General features: G+C 43.9%; 1 protein-coding gene across 4 annotated transcripts in view; it reads right to left on the bottom strand.

Moving 5' to 3' along the window:
- The window catches only part of LOC143984010 (uncharacterized), a 179881-nt gene extending 163749 nt beyond the window's left edge, over positions 1 to 16132 (bottom strand). The window contains exon 1 of one of the 4 annotated variants that reach the window (XM_077484264.1): positions 15987 to 16132. Coding sequence is in view for 1 of the 4 variants with exons in the window: in XM_077484263.1 (XP_077340389.1) it covers positions 15987 to 16079 (93 nt within the window). In the remaining 3 variants the exon portion in view is untranslated. The remainder of the gene's footprint in view (positions 1 to 15986) is intronic. The other 3 variants (XM_077484263.1, XM_077484265.1, XM_077484267.1) reach the window with 3 other exon arrangements.
- Between the last annotated feature and the right edge of the window lie 1655 nt (positions 16133 to 17787).

Raw genomic sequence — 17787 nt, 5'->3', positions numbered from 1 at the left:
AAAACAAGCACAATCAGGAAGAGGGTATAATGACAACTTCCTCCCGCCTTACTCTACTTCCGGTTCGTCCTCTGGCCAATCCCTACGCGTTACGTCATGTGACTTCTTCATGGGGATCCATTTATTAATGATTGTTCTATCATTAAACCTTTTTTCCATTTTTTTATATATTTTTTATATATTTTTATGCGTGCTGTTTTTTGGACTATATTTTTTTTCACGGCATTGTATGTATGCACATATTTATATTATTTTGAATTTGTGTATTTTATTTGAGTGGCACGATTTGCGCAGGACCCACCCCTTTATATTCATTATTTGATAGTTTGTGCTCACTATTTTGTCCTGCTGCATTTTTTAGTTAGCATTTGCACTTTATATCACTCAGGCTCTTTTTCACAGCATCTGTGTTTCATTATATCTGATTTTGGATTTTGTTCCACTTTAGTCACTTATTACCACTTAGTGGCGCGAAGGCTGACCACTTTTAATTTCCTTGGGGTGTCTACTTTCCAAAATGGGGTCATTTGGGGGGGGGGGGTTTGTACTGCCCTGCCATTTTAGCACCTCAAGAAATGAGATAGGCAGTCATAAATTAAAAACTGTGTAAATTCCAGAAAATGTACTCTAGTTTGTAGACGCTATAACTTTTGCGCAAACCAAAAAATATACGCTTATTGACATTTTTTTTACTAAAGACATGTGGCTGAATACATTTTGCCTTCAATGTATGACTAAAATTTAGTTTATTCGACTTTTCTTATAACAAAAAGAAGAAAATATCTTTTTTTTTCAAAATGTTCGCTCTTTTTCCATTTATATCGCAAAAGATAAAAATCGCAGAGGCAATCAAATACCATCAAAAGAAAGCTCTATTTGTGGGAAGAAAAGGACGCAAATTTCGTTTGGGTGCAATATTGCATGACCGCGCAATTACCAGTTAAAGCAGCGCAGTGCGAAATTGGAAAAAGACCTCTGGTCCTTAAGGTGTTTATTGGTCCGGGGCTGAAGTGGTTAAAGAGGCTTCATTTTATGCTAAGGACCCAATGGAATATTTCTTTTAAATTAAGTAAGCATTCATTTTCAGGAACATATTTTATAAACTGCTAGCAAATCAAAGCATGTTCGCCTGCCTGGAAACTTTCATATATTGATAATGGTGGGAATGTGCAAAGGTTCAACATGGCAACTGTCGACAAATAAGTACAATGACAGTTTTTAGCATCAAATATGTTGCCAACAAACTGAATATCGCTTTGCATTGTAAAAAAACTATACTACCAGAATGAAACCCCGGGCTGTAGTATGTGTTGCTTGGTGCAGTTTAAGGCCGTAAATGAGAAGACATCTCTTCATAGTGGATGTAATTACTGCATTTCTCCTACCTTTTGCTCTTGTGACAACTCACCTGCACAAATAGGGAAGTGAGTTTCACCAGCAAGAACACAGACAGCAATAAAAACCCCTCCCTACTCAATTCCAATAAAAAAATTCCCTGATGCAGATTGAGGGACCACTGGCTGGTTATACAAGAGTAGGGATGAGCTCGGTGTTCGAGTCGAACGAATGTTCGACTCGAACACCAGCTGTTCACCCGTTCGGCGAGGCCAAAACTCTGTAGGCCGTTTGCGCCATGTTCATGTGGCGCTCACGCCCCACAGTGCACTGCGCCATCGCAGTGCATTGCTGGCTTATGATTGGCCAAGCATGAACTGTGACCCGCTTGCTTGGCCAATCACAGCGCCGGCAGCGAGGAGAGCCATAATTGGCCACAGGCAGGATGCCTGTGGCCAATTATAGCTCAGGGGGGTTAAGTACACGCCCCACATTATATAAGGCCGCCAGCGCAGCGGCCTTGTGTAGTGTGTTGCGGTGGTCAGGGAAAGAGCAGGATAGGCAGGGACAGTGTCTTTGTGGCTTGAAAACCTAGCGCTGTTAAAGTGGGTGTTGTGTGCCTCCAGCAAAGTATACACCTGAAGCTATCCTTTATTGCTGGTGTTTTGTTTCTGTAATACAGGCATCTGCAGCAGTTTGAGTGGGTGCTGTGTGCCTCCAGCACAGTATACACCTGAAGATACCCCTTATTGCTGGTGTTCTGTTTCTGTAATACAGGTATCTGCAGCAGTTAAAGTGGGTATTGTGTGCCTCCTGCACAGTATACACCTGAAGATACCCCTTATTGCTGGTATTCTGTTTCTGTAATACAGGCATCTGCAGCAGTTAAAGTGGGTGTTGTGTGCCTCCAGCACAGTATACACCTGAAGCTACCCTTTATTGCTGGTGTTCTGTTTCTGTAATACAGGCATCTGCAGCAGTTTAAGTGGGTGTTGTGTGCCTCCAGCACAGTATACACCTGAAGATACCCCTTATTGCTGGTGTTCTGTTTCTGTAATACGGGCATCTGCAGCAGTTAAAGTGAGTGTTGTGTGCCTCCAGCACAGTATACACCTGAAGCTACCCCTTATTGCTGGTGTTCTGTTTCTGTAATAAAGGCATCTGCAGCAGTTTAAGTGGGTGTTGTGTGCCTCCAGCACAGTATACACCTGAAGCTAAACTTTATTACTGGTGTTCTGTAATACAGGCATCTGCAGTGCAGAAGTGGGTGTTGTGTGCCTCCTGCACAGTATACACCTGAAGATACCCCTTATTGCTGGTGTTGTTCTGTTTCTGTAACACAGGCAGGCAGCTGCAGTAATTACAGTAGGTGTACTGTGTCATCTGCTCAGTGTGCACCTAAAGCTACCCAATTGCTTGTTTTCCCTGCAGGCCATTACTATGTCTGGAAGGCCAACAAGGAGAGGCAGATAGTCACGAGCCAATAAAAGAGTATACAACAGAGGCAAGGGATCTAACCCTTAGGGACTTTCAAGGTGCTGATATATCATAATAGAAACAATATCAAGAAAAAGAAAATAGAATAAAAATAACACCAATTTTTATTATACACAAAAGATACAATACAATATAAAAAATACATAAAAACACTTAATCACATTCTTTGATTAAGAATTTTGATACAGTTTATGGAGCTTATGAAATATACCACTCAACATGTTTCACTCCAAAAATGAGCTTCCTCAGGATTAGTTGGTATATCTAGTAGATAAACTGTAAATGAAATAGATACATACATGAATCAAAATAAATGAATACATGCGTAGATATGAATTCATATTAACTAGCACTAATAGGGATGAGCTTCGTGATCGAGTCGAACGTACGTTCGACTCGAACATTGGCTGTTCGGCCGTTCGGCGAATTCCGAATGTTTGGGCCGTTCGCGTCAAAATTCGAGTGGCGCGCGCGGACCACAATGCACTGCGGTGGCGCAGTGCATTGCTGGCTCATGATTGGCCAAGCATGCACTGTGACCCCGCATGCTTGGCCAATCGTAGCGCCAGCAGCGAGGAGAGCCATGATTGGCCACAGGCATCCTGCCTGTGACCAATCATAGCTCAGGCTGTGTAGTGCACGCCCCACACTATATAAGGCCGCCTTTGAGGCGGCCTCGTGTAGTGTGTTAGCATCTGAAGCAGTGGGTGTTCTGTGTACCTTCAACACAGTACACACCGATCGTTTTTGGCTGATTTCCTATCTTGCTGCTGTGTAGTGGTTGTTGTCTGTGCCCTGACCGCAGTATACACCACTATATTCACCTCACCTATATAGCTAGTGATCTAGCTTTAACCACTTAACAACTGCCCATTGCCAATTAACGGCTTCAGGGCGGTTGTTTAACTCTGAGAGGCCGTTAATTAATGGCCTCCCAGAATTCTGCTCTCGCGCGCCCCCTGGGGCGCGCACTCGAGAGCATCCGTGACCGCCGGGTCCTGTGGTGCATCACGGATCACGGTAAACGGCCGCTCGTCGCGGCCGTTTACCACGCGATCGCTCCGTCAAATGACGGAGTGATCACTTGTAAACAAACCGGCGTCATGTTATGACGCCGGTTCCTCCCTCCCCTCTCTGTACCGATCGGTACAGCGGAGGGGAAAGAGATCGGTGTCAGCAGCGATGTGGGCTGCATCTGCAGTGCCCACATCGCTGCTCACCGAATTTAACCCCTCAATTCCCTGCCAATACTCTGCAATACCAGTGCATACTCTGCAGTACCCTGCCATTACTCTGCAGTACCCCGCCATTACTCTGCAGTACCCCGCCATTACTCTGCAGTGCAGTACCCTGCCATTACTCTGCAGTACCCTGCCATTACTCTGCAGTACCCCCCATTACTCTGCAGTACCCTGCCATTACTCTGCAGTACCCCCCATTACTCTGCAGTACCCCCCAATACTCTGCAGTACCCCCCAATACTCTGCAGTACCCGCCATTACTCTGCAGTACCCCGCCATTACTCTGCAGTGCAGTACCCCCCAATACTCTGCAGTACCCTGCTATTACTCTGTAGTACCCCGCCAATACCCCGCCAATACTCTGCAATACCCTGCCATAAATTGCCATACCCAGCCATACTCGGAGATACCCAGCCATACTCGGTGATACCCTGAAATACCCAGCCATAGACGCCCCCCACCCCTCACCGCCCTCCGGTGCTTCTACCAACTCGCCAGTACGATCAAAGCCAGAATCTTTTTTTTATGTTTTATTTCAGGCTTCCCAGCCTAGAGGTGAGATGTGGGGTCATATTGACCCCCAGATTTCACTGTAAAGAGGACCTGTGACCCCATATTCCTATTACAAGGGATGTTTACATTCCTTGTAATAGGAATAAAAGTGATCAAAAATATATTTTTGGAGAAAAAAATGTCAAACTAAAATAAATAAAGTAAAATGAACAATAAAAAAAAAAAAATTTTTTTAAAGCGCCCATGTCCCCATGTGCTCGCATGCAGAAGCGAACGCATGCGTAAGCCCCGCCCACATATGAAAACGGTGTTCAAACCACACATGTGAGGTATCGCCGAGAACGTTAGAGAACGTTCTAGTCCTAGACCTCCTCTGCAACTCAAAACATGTAACCAGTAAAAATTTTTTTAAAGTGTCGCCTATGGGGATTTTTTAAGTAGCGACGTTTGGCGCCATTCCACGGGCATGTGCAATTTTGAAGAGTGACATGTTTGATATCTATTTACTCAGCATAACTTCATCTTTCACTTTATGCAAACATTGGGCTAACTTTACTGTTTTTTTGTTTGTTTTTTAAGCACAAAACAGTTTTTTCCCCCAAAAAAACGCGTTTGAAAAATTGCTGTGCAAATACCATGTGAGATAACAATTTGCAACGACCACCATTGTATTCTCCAGGGTCTTTGCTAAAAAAAAAAATATATATAATGTTTTGGGGTTCTCTGTAATTTTCTAGCAAATAAATGATGATTTTTACATGTAGGAGAGAAATGTCAGAATTGGCCTGGGTGCTCCAGAACGCCTGATGGCGCTCCCTGCATGTTGGGCCTCTGTATGTGGCCACACTGTGTAAAAGTCTCACACATGTGATATCGCCGTACTCGGGAGTAATAGCAGAATGTGTTTTGGGGTGTAATTTGTGGTATGCATATGCTGTGTGTGTGAAATAACCTGATAATATGACAATTTTGTGGAAAAAAAAAAAAAGGAAATAGGCCGTCAGTACTTCAGGTGTGATCAATTTTCAGATATTGGCACCATAGCTTGTGGACTCTATAACTTTCACAAAGACCAAATAATATCCACCAATTTGTACTTATTTTTACCAAAGATATGTAGTAGTATGAATTTTGGCCAAAATTTATGAAGAAAAAATTACTAATCTGCTAAATTTTATAACAGAAACGAAGAAAAATTCATTTTTTCGCAGAATTTTCGGTCTTTTTTCTTTTATAGCACAAAAAATAAAAAACTGAGAGGTGATTAAATACCACCAAAAGAAAGCTCTATTTGTGTGAAAAAAAGGACAAACATTTCCTATAGGTCCAGTGTTGCATGACTGAGTAATTGTCATTCAAAATGTGAGGGCACCGAAAGCTGAAAATTGGTCTGGTTATTAAGGGTGTTTAAGTGCCCAGTGGTCAAGTGGTTAATAATAGAGCTTGCAGTCAGTAGTGTTAGGAGTGCGTGCTGTCTACGTGCTCTGTACCCAGTACATACCGCTATAATATAGGGCAGGCCCCTACTTTCAAACATCCAACTTACAAACATCTCCTACTTGCAAACGCAAGGAGACAGCAGCAAGTGAGATGAAAAAAGATGGACGACAAAACAAATTATACAGGGGTGATAACCCTTCCCTATGTTTTCCAAAAAGCTTAAAAATAGTTTTTTTGACTGGAGCTACACTTTAAAAATGTATCGGTTGAAAATTACAAACAGATTCAACTTAACACAACAAACCTACACAGTCCCTGTCTTGTTTGCACCGCCTGTATACTGCTGTTCTGAGTATATAGGGCCTGGGGGCCACCCGCATTTCCTTTTTTTTAATATGGGTACGGGGTTCCCCTTAATATGCGTACAAGACCCAAATAGGCTGGTAATGGGCAGGGAGGGCTACCCATGCCATTTTTCTGAATGATTTTCAACCATATTGCAGGAACCAGATATAACATTAAAACCGCAAGCAGTTTTAAATGGTGTTATTTCCGTTTAATGTCATTTTGTGCAGGGACTGTTCTAAACACGGGAAACACGTGGCACTTCACAGGCATACTACAGACACCCCCCAGGCACCATATTTAAAGGAATATTTCACTTTTTTTTTCACTTTAATCGTCATTAAAATCAGTGCTCCCGCCAAAACGGCCGTTTTTAAAACCTTTTTTTGCATTGACCCATGTCCCCTGAGGCAGGAGTCAGGTCCCCAAACCCTTTTTAGGATAGTATCTTGCATATTAGCCGTTAAAATTAGCACTTTCCATTTCGAACGTTCGAGTCCCATAGACTTCAATGGGGTTCTAGCGTTCGTTTCGAACGCGGGGTCTGTTCGAAAGTTCTGGTGCGAACCGAACCGGGGGGTGTTCGGCTCATCCCTAAGCACTAAGACAAAGTGATTTAAAGGTACAAAATACAATAAAGTGTATACAAAAGAATCAAGAAAAAAGCATTGAAACACATGTTTATGATGTAGATAATATATATCCAAAATGTGAACTCACCTACACACCATATTGGTAATACACCTGTACGTCCCATTCGACTTAGTTATAATATGTTGGGATCAAGGTCAGAACCCAAAAATTGATGCAAGGGCGGTCCATATCAGAGGTCATAGGAAAGCTGCCAAAAATAGGACCTAAACAAACATAGAAGGTCTAAGTATATGTAAACGTTATAAATCGTACCCCATTCAAACATAGGTAAATATGCCATTACCTAAATCTAGTAGCTCAGTAGGGTCAAGGCTCAGCTTATATGAACTTGCTGGTTCAAATTCAATAGTTGAAATGTACTTAGTACAATGAAAAGCAGATGTACAAGAACCCCTGCAATATTGAGTGAATAAATTAAAAAAAAATCAATAAGAAACAACAACCCAAAAGGGCAGATATTGTCCTAGGTACACTGTATCCACCCATATAGGGGACATCCACTACCCATTAAACATACCTGACAATCGATGAACAAAAGTTCTGCTGGGAGCACAATAAAGTCTGCTGGGTCACAGAGTTCAATCTCCTCCAGTTGCAAACAACAGACAGGCAGAGCAATGGCGGTCTGAATGACCGAATTTAAGCAGCCCGCCCAGCCCGGCTGCGTCTGACGTCAGCGCCGGGCTGCGGACAATCATTAAGGAACAGCTGAGTGGGGAAGGATGGGCCAAAGACGGACGTCGAAACAGCGTCGAATATACATATAGTAAGATGTGTTCACATAGTATCCAACGATATCGAATAAGTAGAGGAGTATAGCGAAATGTACCCTAATGACATCGAATGGCGTCTAATTTTTCGCTCACGAGTTAGAGCAAGATGGCACCTAATCTGCGCTGATATCCGGGAGTTCCCATGTCTTATAATAGTCAATCGAAAAGTTAAAGTGAAAAAAATCACATCAGCAATGCCAATACTGAAATTAAAAAAACATCTCATAACACGAGAGACATCCCCGGAAATATTCAACATGTGTACAAAAAGTCTAACCATCAGAGCAAAAAATGAGAGCCAAAAGACCCCAAAAAAACCAGGATACCATTCCAACTTCTCTTAAACAAATTAAAATTTGAATCTAGCTGGGGACTATCAGTCTACCCATGCTGGATTACCATAAAGATATTAGATTGATCACTTTGGTTTTATTGTTATTGTAATCAGGCCCTACATCTCAACAACCACACCTAACAGAGTTATCCTTATTATAAGGGCAAACCGTCTAAGGAAATGGCTGGCCACCTCATTACCCGACAGAATGCCCGGGTTGTCCGTATGACCTCACATTGAAAAAGGGGACACATACCTGCATCAATTTAAAACATAGAGAAATGTAATTTTATTCGGTGAGGTATATAGATCACATCGAGGATGAGAAAAAAAAAAAAAACCCTCTCTACAAAAAACATTTGAAACTTATCGCATCGTTTAATCCAGGATATTGCAAAGCAGATAATTCATATATCCATTTGGTTTCTCGTTGCAGCAGAATTCTATCATAATTGCCCCCTCTGGGGCCCGGGGGAACATACTCTAATGCAAAAAAATGAATTTTTTTACTATCAAAGCCATGGTTCATACCAATGTGGCGACTTATTGGGGTTTCCATACGTTTTTTGACTATAAGCGAAACATGGTCTCTGATTCTACAAAAGAATTGTCTTTTAGTTTTCCCAACGTAAAATGCGCCGCATTCCCACTGCATTATATAAACAATGACCGTGGATTGGCAATTAACAGAAAAATTGGGCTTAAATCTACAGCCATTAGGTAGGATAAAGGTACTTGCTGCATGGATGTACCTGCAGAAGCTGCAGCTATGGCACGGTCTAGAGCCTAAACATGAGGTTAAAGCCCTTACCTCTGAGGAAGAAAAATGACTCTGGGTCAACTTATCCTTCAGGGACCGAGATCGTCGATATGTAATCTCTGGATAAGGTTTTAAGTGTTTGGCCACTTTATCATCACCTAAGAGAAGATGCCAATATTTATTCAGAATGTTGCGAACTTGTTTATGTTGGACCGAAAAGGTCGTAACTAACCTGACTCCAGAGTCCCATTGACGTTTGGTTTTGGCTTTATGTAGCAAAGAATGTCTATGTTGATTTTTAGCTATAGAGTATGCCTGTTTAAGACAACTACGGCTGTAGCCGCATTGTAGTAATCGATGAAATAATAGGTGGGCTTCTCTCTCGAAATCTGCATTAGAACTACAGTTTCTTTTTAATCGCAGATATTGCCCATATGGGACACTGGTCACCAGGGGTGCTGGATGTGAGGAAGTGGCGTGTAACAGGGTATTCCCTGATGAGGGTTTCCGATAGAGAGTAGTACCAATACTCCCATCCTCCTCTACAAAAATTTGGACGTCTAGAAAAGTCTCATATGCCAACCTGTACCTGGGGGGGTGGGAACGCAGCCTATTCTATCGAGATGATATGCAGGCCTATATGGAATACTTGCCGGTATGGCGTCGTTTTATAGATGACATATTCTTTATCTGGTCGGGTACACAAGCATCTCTGTTGGATTTTCTGGAAAGCCTTAAAATCAACAATTTCAACTTAAAGCGGAGGGCCGTTTAAAAAAAAAAAGTCAGCAGCTACAAACACTGAGAGAGAGAAGACAGAAGATCTCCGCGGAGGAGGAAGAGGAAGATTAGGATTATGTGCCTAGCAACAGGCACTTCTGGTAAGTAAAAAAAAAAATATTTTTTTCATTTTTTTTTTAGATTTTTTTGTAATTTTTAATATTTTTTTTTTTTTCAGGGTGGCCCTCCACTTTAAGCTTTACATATGAATTTAGTCAGTCTAGACTGACTTTTCTAGACGTCCAAATTTTTGTAGAGGAGGATGGGAGTATTGGTACTACTCTCTATCGGAAACCCTCATCAGGGAATACCCCTCTTTGGCCCATCCTTCCCCACTCAGCTGTTCCTTAATGATTGTCCGCAGCCCGGCGGTGACGTCAGACACCGCCGGGCTGGGCGGGCTGCTTAAATTTGGTCATTCAGACCGCCATTGCTCTGCCTGTCTGTTGTTTGCAACTGGAGGAGATTGAACTCTGTGACCCAGCAGACTTTATTGTGCTCCCAGCAGAACTTTTGTTCATCGATTGTCAGGTATGTTTAATGGGTAGTGGATGTCCCCTATATGGGTGGATACCGTGTACCTAGGACAATATCTGCCCTTTTGGGTTGTTGTTTCTTATTGATTTTTTTATTTTATTTATTCACTCAATATTGCAGGGGTTCCTGTACATCTGCTTTTCATTGTACTAAGTACGTTTCAACTATTGAATTTGAACCAGCAAGTTCATATAAGCTGAGCCTTGACCCTACTGAGCTACTAGATTTAGGTAATGGCATATTTACCTATGTTTGAATGGGGTACGATTTATAACGTGTACATATACTTAGACCTTCTATGTTTGTTTAGGTCCTATTTTTGGCAGCTTTCCTATGACCTCTGATATGGACCGCCCTTGCATCAATTTTTGGGTTCTGACCTTGATCCCAACATATTATAACTAAGTCGAATGGGACGTACAGGTGTATTACCAATATGGTGTGTAGGTGAGATCACATTTTGGATATATATTATCTACATCATAAACATGTGTTTCAATGCTTTTTTCTTGATTCTTTTGTATACACTTTATTGTATTTTGTACCTTTAAATCACTTAGTGCTAGTTAATATGAATTCATATCTACGCATGTATTCAATTTATTTTGATTCATGTATGTATCTATTTAATTTACAGTTTATCTACTAGATATACCAACTACTCCTGAGGAAGCTCACTTTTGGAGCGAAACATGTTGAGTGGTATATTTTATAAGCTCCATAAACTGTATCAAAATTCTTAATCAAAGAATGTGATTAAGTGTTTTTATGTATTTTTTATATTGTATTGTATCTTTTGTGTATAATAAAAATTGGTGTTATTTTTATTCTATTTTCTTTTTCTTGATATTGTTTCTATTATGATATATCAGCACCTTGAAAGTCCCTAAGGGTTAGATCCCTTGCCCCTGTTGTATGTTCTTTTGTAATATTAGGGGATGTGGTGCTAACAATCATCCAAGTTATACCTCCTTTTTGTATATTGTAGCCAATAAAAGAGTCTAGAGACAACAGTGCTGGTCGTGGACGCGGTGCATTATCATCAGCACGTGGCCATGGGACATGCTTGTCCTTATTTTCGGCAGCTGGACGTGTTGAGCCGCATCATGCCGAAGACTTGGTAGAGTGGATGACCAAGCCCTCCTCATCCTCTCTCACCCAGGCTTAGGGTATTAGCAAAGCAGCTGCCAACGCGTCCTCTTCCCTCGTCTCAATGTCATCAGTCACTCATTCCCTAGACCCACCATGTCCTCCTGAGGAGTCCCCCAAACTGTTTGAGCATAGTGTTGAGTACATGCTCTAGGAGGATGCCCAGCGTTTTGAAGGCTGTGATGATGATACCCAGCTAGAGGAAGGCAGTAGCATGAGCGCAGAGAGGGGGGATGCTCAAGAAGGACAGCAATCTGGCAGTCATGTTCCATCAGCTGCAGCATACTGCCAGGTTTGCTCCAGTGATGAAGAGGGAGGGGATGATGAGGTCACTGACTCAACATGGGTGCCTGGTAGGATAGAGGAGGAGGAGGCACATCTCCAACGAGGCAGGATGCACTCCGGGGGCCATCTTAGGGGCAGCACACCGTCTGAATCACACCGCAGAGCTCCGCCTGTGCAGGGCGCTGCCTCTGCACGTTATTCCAAAATTTCTTTGGTGTGGGCCTTTTTTGAGATGAGTGCATCAGATCGCACTGCTGCTATTTGCAACATATGTCTCAAGCGTATCTCACATGGCCAAAACATCAGCCGCTTGGGCACCATATGCTTGACCTGCCATGCAGCTCATTGGCAAGCGTACCTTAAAGACCCACACCAAAGAACAAAGCGGACCTCTCCTTGCGCCTCATCAGCTGGGATCTCCAACCCCACTAGACCTTCAGTTCTCTCTGAAACCTGCACTGAAAGGAATGAAGGTGTAGAATTAGGTGTGTCACCGCCAAGTACTTGCGGGCACCGAAGTCTGATTGTAGCAGGCAAATTTCCCTGCCTCTGCTGCTGGACCGTCGAAAGAAGTTCATTCCCAGCCATCCACATGCCTAGCGGTTGAATGCTAGCTTGGCTAAATTGCTAGCACTTCAACTGCTGTCTTTTCAGTTGGTAGACTCGGCCCCCTTCCGTGAGTTTGTGCAATGTGTGGTTCCTCAGTGGCAGGTTCCCACACACCACTTTTTCTCCAGAAGACGATTCCGGCATGTGGAAGCCAATATCCATACCTCGCTGGACAGGGCGGTCAGCGGTAAGGTGCATATAACTGCTGACACATAGTCCAGCAGGCATGGACAGGGACGTTACCTATCTTTCACGGCCCATGGGGTCACTCTTCTGGCAGCTGGGAAGGATGCAGGACAAGGTGCAGTAGTGTCGGAGGTTGTTCCACCACCACGCCTCCAAAATGCTACTACTGGTTGTGACACACCTCTCTCCTTCACCCCCTCCTCTTCTTCTTCTTCCATGGCCTCTTCCAGTGCTTTGTCCTGGAACCAGCGGTGCTCCGTAGGCGTTCAATGGGCTACGCAAGTACACAGGCAAAAAGAGGCCATGCTGTGCTTGCGCTGGTTTGTTTGGGGGACAGGAGCCACACTGGGGCAGATATTTTGTCAGCTCTGCAGAGGCAGGCCGAGAGGTGGTTGACGCCATGCCAGCTTAAGCCAGGAATGGTGATTTGCGACAATGGCACCAACCTCCTCTCCGCCCTCCGACAGGGACAACTGACCCATGTGCCCTGTGTGGCTCACGTCCTTAACCTGGTGGTGCAGCGGTTCTTGGGCAGGTACCCGGGCTTACAGGATGTCCTGAGGCAGGCCAGGAAAGTCTGTGTGCATTTCTGCCAATCATATAATGCCAGTGCTCGGCTGGCTAAGCTCCAAAGGGAGTTGAACCTGCTTAAGAACCGCCTTATATGTGACATGCCCACCAGGTGGAACTCAACGTTGGCCATGCTGCAGCAGCTGCACATGCAGCAGAGGGCTATCAACGAGTACCTGTGCGACTACGGCACCAGGACAGGATCAGGGGAACTTGTTTTTTTTTCACCACGCCAATGGGGCATGCACTGTCCTGTCACCGTTTGAGGAGGCCACGAGGATGGTGAGCAGTGACAGTGCATGCATCAGTGACACTGTACCTCTTGTCCACCTGTTGGAGTACACGCTGCGTGGAATAATGTACAGGGCACTTGAGGCAGAACAGAGGCAGGAAGAGGAGGACTTCCTTGCCTCTCAAGGCCCCCTTTATCCAGACAGTGTTCTTGCTGTGCCACCCATCACACAGGAAGAGGACGAGGAGGAGGAGGCTTGTGTCAGCATGGAGATGGAGCATCAGCAGCAGCAGTCTTTTAGGGATGATTTACAGTCCCAAGAAACCCGTGGACTTGTACGTGGGTGGAAGGAGGTGGCTGCGGATCATGTTGTCCTTAGTGACCCAGAGGACTCAGACTGAATACCTCAGCTAACCTGCACTGCATGGCCTCCCTGATCCTGCAAAGCCTGCGGAAGGATCCTCGTATTCTTTGGATCAAAGAGAGGGACCATTACTGGCTGGCCACTCTCCTTGATCCACAGTACAAGGGTAAGGTTGCAGACCTTATCTTGCCGTCGCAAAGGGAGCAGAGGATGAGACATCTCCGGGAGGCCTTGCAGAAAGGTCTGTGCAACGTGTTACCAGAGACTGGGAGGTTACAAACTCCTGGCCCTGGACAACGTGTTGCTGAGGCTTTTGTTCAGTCACAGAAGGAGTGGTGGAGAAGGTGGCCGTCTGACCGATGTGTTTAGACAATTTTTTAGTCTGCAACCCCAAGGTATGATCGGTTCCAGCAACCATGGCCTGCGTCTGATTTACATGGTGCAGGAATACCTAGGGGCAAAGTCAGACTTGGACACCTTTCCCACCGAAAATCCTCTGGCTTACTGGGTCTTGAGGATGGATCACTGGCCAGAGCTTGCACAGTATGTAATTGAGCTACTGGCCTGTCCTGCATCCAGCGTTCTTTTGGAACGCACCTTCAGTGCTACTGGAGGCTTTTTAACCGATCACAGGGTGCTCTTTTCCACCGACTCGGTTGATTGACTGACCTTCATAAAGACGAATCAGTCTTGGATCACCAACAGCTACCAAGCACCTGAAACTAATGTAACCAAATAATTTTTTTTTAAATGTCACATCCCTTCAAGACTGCCTATGCTGATGCTGAGTGACTGTCCTGTTATGTTAACTGACTATCCTCTTCCTCCTCAATGAGCCTGCGGATAGCGTGGAAGAACATTTTTGGTTCTGGGTGACGCCACCAGTGGCTATGGCCCAATTTTTCAGCCCCTGCTTTGCAGCAGGGCTCATTCCTGCACTTCAAATGGAATATATGGGAGAGGTTGCAGTGTCGTGGCACCAGCACCAGTGCCTAAGGCCCAATTTTTCAGTACCTGTTTAACGGGTATATGTAATTACAATTCTTGATATAATATTTCACAGCAGGGCCCGTTCCTGCGTCCAACGAGAGTAACTGTGAGGACTTACAGTGTTATGGCACCAGCACCACAACCACTAAAGGCCCAATTTTTCTACCACTGTTCAACAATGGTATGTAATTACAATTCTTGACATAATCGTTCACAGCAGGGCGCTCCAGCGCCCACCAAGAGTCACTTTGAAGGCTTGCAGTGTTGTGGCAACACCAACACCTTAGGCCCAAATTTCTGCAGACCAGGCCACTACTTTCAAATATCCAACTTACAAACGTCTCCTACTTGCAAACGGAAGGAGACAACAGGAAGGGAGATGAAAAAAGACGGACGGCAAAAAAAATTATACAGGGGTGATAACCCTTCCCTATGTTTTCCAAAAAGCTTAAAAATATATTTTTTGACTGGAGCTACACTTTAAAAATGTACCAGTTCAAAATTAGAAACAGATTCTACTTAACACAGCAAACCAACACAGTCCCTGCCTGTATGCTGCTGTTCTGAGTATATAGGGCCTGGGAGCCCCACGCCTTTCCTTTTTTTAATTTGGGTACGGGGTTCCCCTTAATATCCGCGCAAGACCCAAAGGGGCTGGTAATGGACAGGGGGGGGCAGCTCATGACATTTTTCTCACTGATTTTCATCCATATTGGCGGAACCAGACATTATAATAAAACCGCAAGCAGTTTTAAATGACTTTTTTTCCGTTAAATATCAGGGACTGTTCTAAACACGGGAAACACATGCCACTTCACAGGCATACTATAGACACTCCCCAGGCACGATATTTAAAGGAATATTTCACTTTTTTTCGCTTTAATTGTCATTAAAATCAGTGCTCCTGAAAAAACGTCCATTTTTGATCCACGTCCCCTGGGGCAGGAGCTGGGTCCCCAAACCCTTTTTAGGACAATATCTTGCATATTAGCCTTTAAAATTAGCATTTTTGATTTTAAACGTTCGAGTCCCATAGACTTTAATGGGGTTGTAAAGTTCATACGAATTTTCGATCCGTTCGAAGGTTCTGGTGCAAACAGAACCGGGGGTGTTCGGCTCATCCCTAAGCAGCGTGTGGTCAGCTTTAGGCTCAGCAAACATAATATAGTCTACAGCAGTAATCCAAAGTACAATTAGTGCACTAAAGTGTATCTAATACACATATGAACAGATATCAATGTGGCTGGAAGTATTGAAAATCACTGACAATTCCTCCCAGGGACAGATCTTCATAACCCTTGGAAGACAGAGCCTATTGTCAGCTACGACCACATGACAGAAGGAACAATCACAGACATACAGTATACATTTAAACAGGAAGGAATTACTAACCAGACAATTGTAATGGGCTTTAGAAATTCTGGTCAGGCTTTCAGCGTCCTCACTCGTCTTACAGAAAGCGTATTCTTTTGGTATATCAGCCATGGAGCTCAGTGCTAGAACGGAAAGGAAAATTCCGTCAGACACTTTCACTTTCTATTACCAGATTGAACGTAACACAAACTGTAGGATGGGCCAATCTGTAATACTCTCTTAAAGTTAAAGGTCTCCATTTCAAGCCGTTTAGGGCTACTTTTAATCTTTATGATCCTATTAGATTTATTTTAATTTAAAGGATGTCTGTTAGAGAATAACTCTAAATTGCAAACTACCCCATCAGTTAGGGTTGCCACCTCATCCCTTTAAACCCGAATACATGTGAATTACACAGGTTCTGAGGCTAATTGAATGCAGATAAAGTACCAAGTGAGTTTAATTACCACCTTAATCAGAGAACCTGTATAATTAATATGTGTTCGGTTTTAAAGGGATGAGGTGGCAACCCTACTATCGGTGCCCCCAGCATGTGACAGCGCTGTCACAAACAGCTCCCAGCAATGATCGGACAGGCTTGTTTCTTGTAATACTTTAAGAGCTTGTTCTCATGGGGAGCAGTAAAAGCAGGCTGTGCTGAGCTGTGGTTTTATCGCCTCCAATTTCCTACCTGAGCAAGGAGATGCAGCAGCTTGGGGCTAGCCCCTATACATTTGCTCCAGCTGCAATTCTTTGCTTCTGCGGCAAAAATTAAACAGCATGTGGATGGGGCTTAATGCATCTAAGTGGGAAACTGTGAAACAGTGCTTTACTAATGCCTTTAATGGTCATGTGAATACAGCATTACAGCGACACTCCTGACTTTGAAGCCATCTTCCACACTATGGACACTATTGCCCTACGAACACAACTTCTGTTAAAGATCACCAGTTGTTCAGCATTTCTGAGCCAGTATCTTGGAGCATGTACTGGTCTCCACCAACTCAGCAGTCCTGGGCATCACCTCACTCCCTGTGACCAATCTGTATGTTGCTTTTGGATATAGGAAACACTTCTCCATAACTACTTACTTGTTCTCCTCCCAAGGCCCTTACTCCATCTCTTCATGACTCCCAGGCCAGGTCCCCAGATACTCTGTGTCACAAGGTCATCTCAGTGTGTGGGGTACCAAGCACTAGTGAAGGGGTCAAGCATAACATCCCTTCACTACCATATTCTCAGTTGTCCTTGCCAAGACACGCAATTCCTGGCTGGTTGGATGCGTAGAGCAGAACTTCACCTAAAAAGGGAAGTTCCACTTGTTTTCAGTCCCCCCCTCCCTCCCCCACTGACACATTTGCCACTTTTTAGGGGGGAGCGGGTACCTGGTTTTGACAGCCCCTCTTTCCTCCTCATTTGGGTCTGATCTCTATAGCTGTACAGTATATAAAATGCACTATTTATGTTTCAAAAAGTGTTTCCCAGTGCTAAACTTTTTATCCTAATTCTAAATTGCTGCATTTGTAAATGTTAAAAGCCAATAAAAAGCAAAAGTAGTGGTAAAAAAAAAGCACTTCTGTTTTTTTTTTTTGTACAACCCTCCTAGACACAGCCATCACATGATCGGGAGGGCCAATCACAGAGCCCATATCCCGATCTGTGCTTGGCTGTGTCTGATGATCAGGAACAGGATGGGGCCACGCATGGCAACCTTTATGAGGGACGTTCCTGTATGTTCACACCCAGCCGTTTATGTACATTGGCCGGGTGAAAAGCAGTTAAGGGACCATGACATGGGGTGTGTCTTATGCCTACATACTTTTGTTAATATGTGTCCCTT

Source organism: Lithobates pipiens, unplaced genomic scaffold, assembly GCF_037356315.1.
Source record: "Lithobates pipiens isolate NorthernLeopardFrog02 unplaced genomic scaffold, aLitPip1_a1.2 Scaffold_16, whole genome shotgun sequence".
In the NCBI taxonomy this organism is placed as follows: Eukaryota; Metazoa; Chordata; class Amphibia; order Anura; family Ranidae; genus Lithobates; species Lithobates pipiens.
This window is presented reverse-complemented; position numbering and strand designations above follow the sequence as displayed.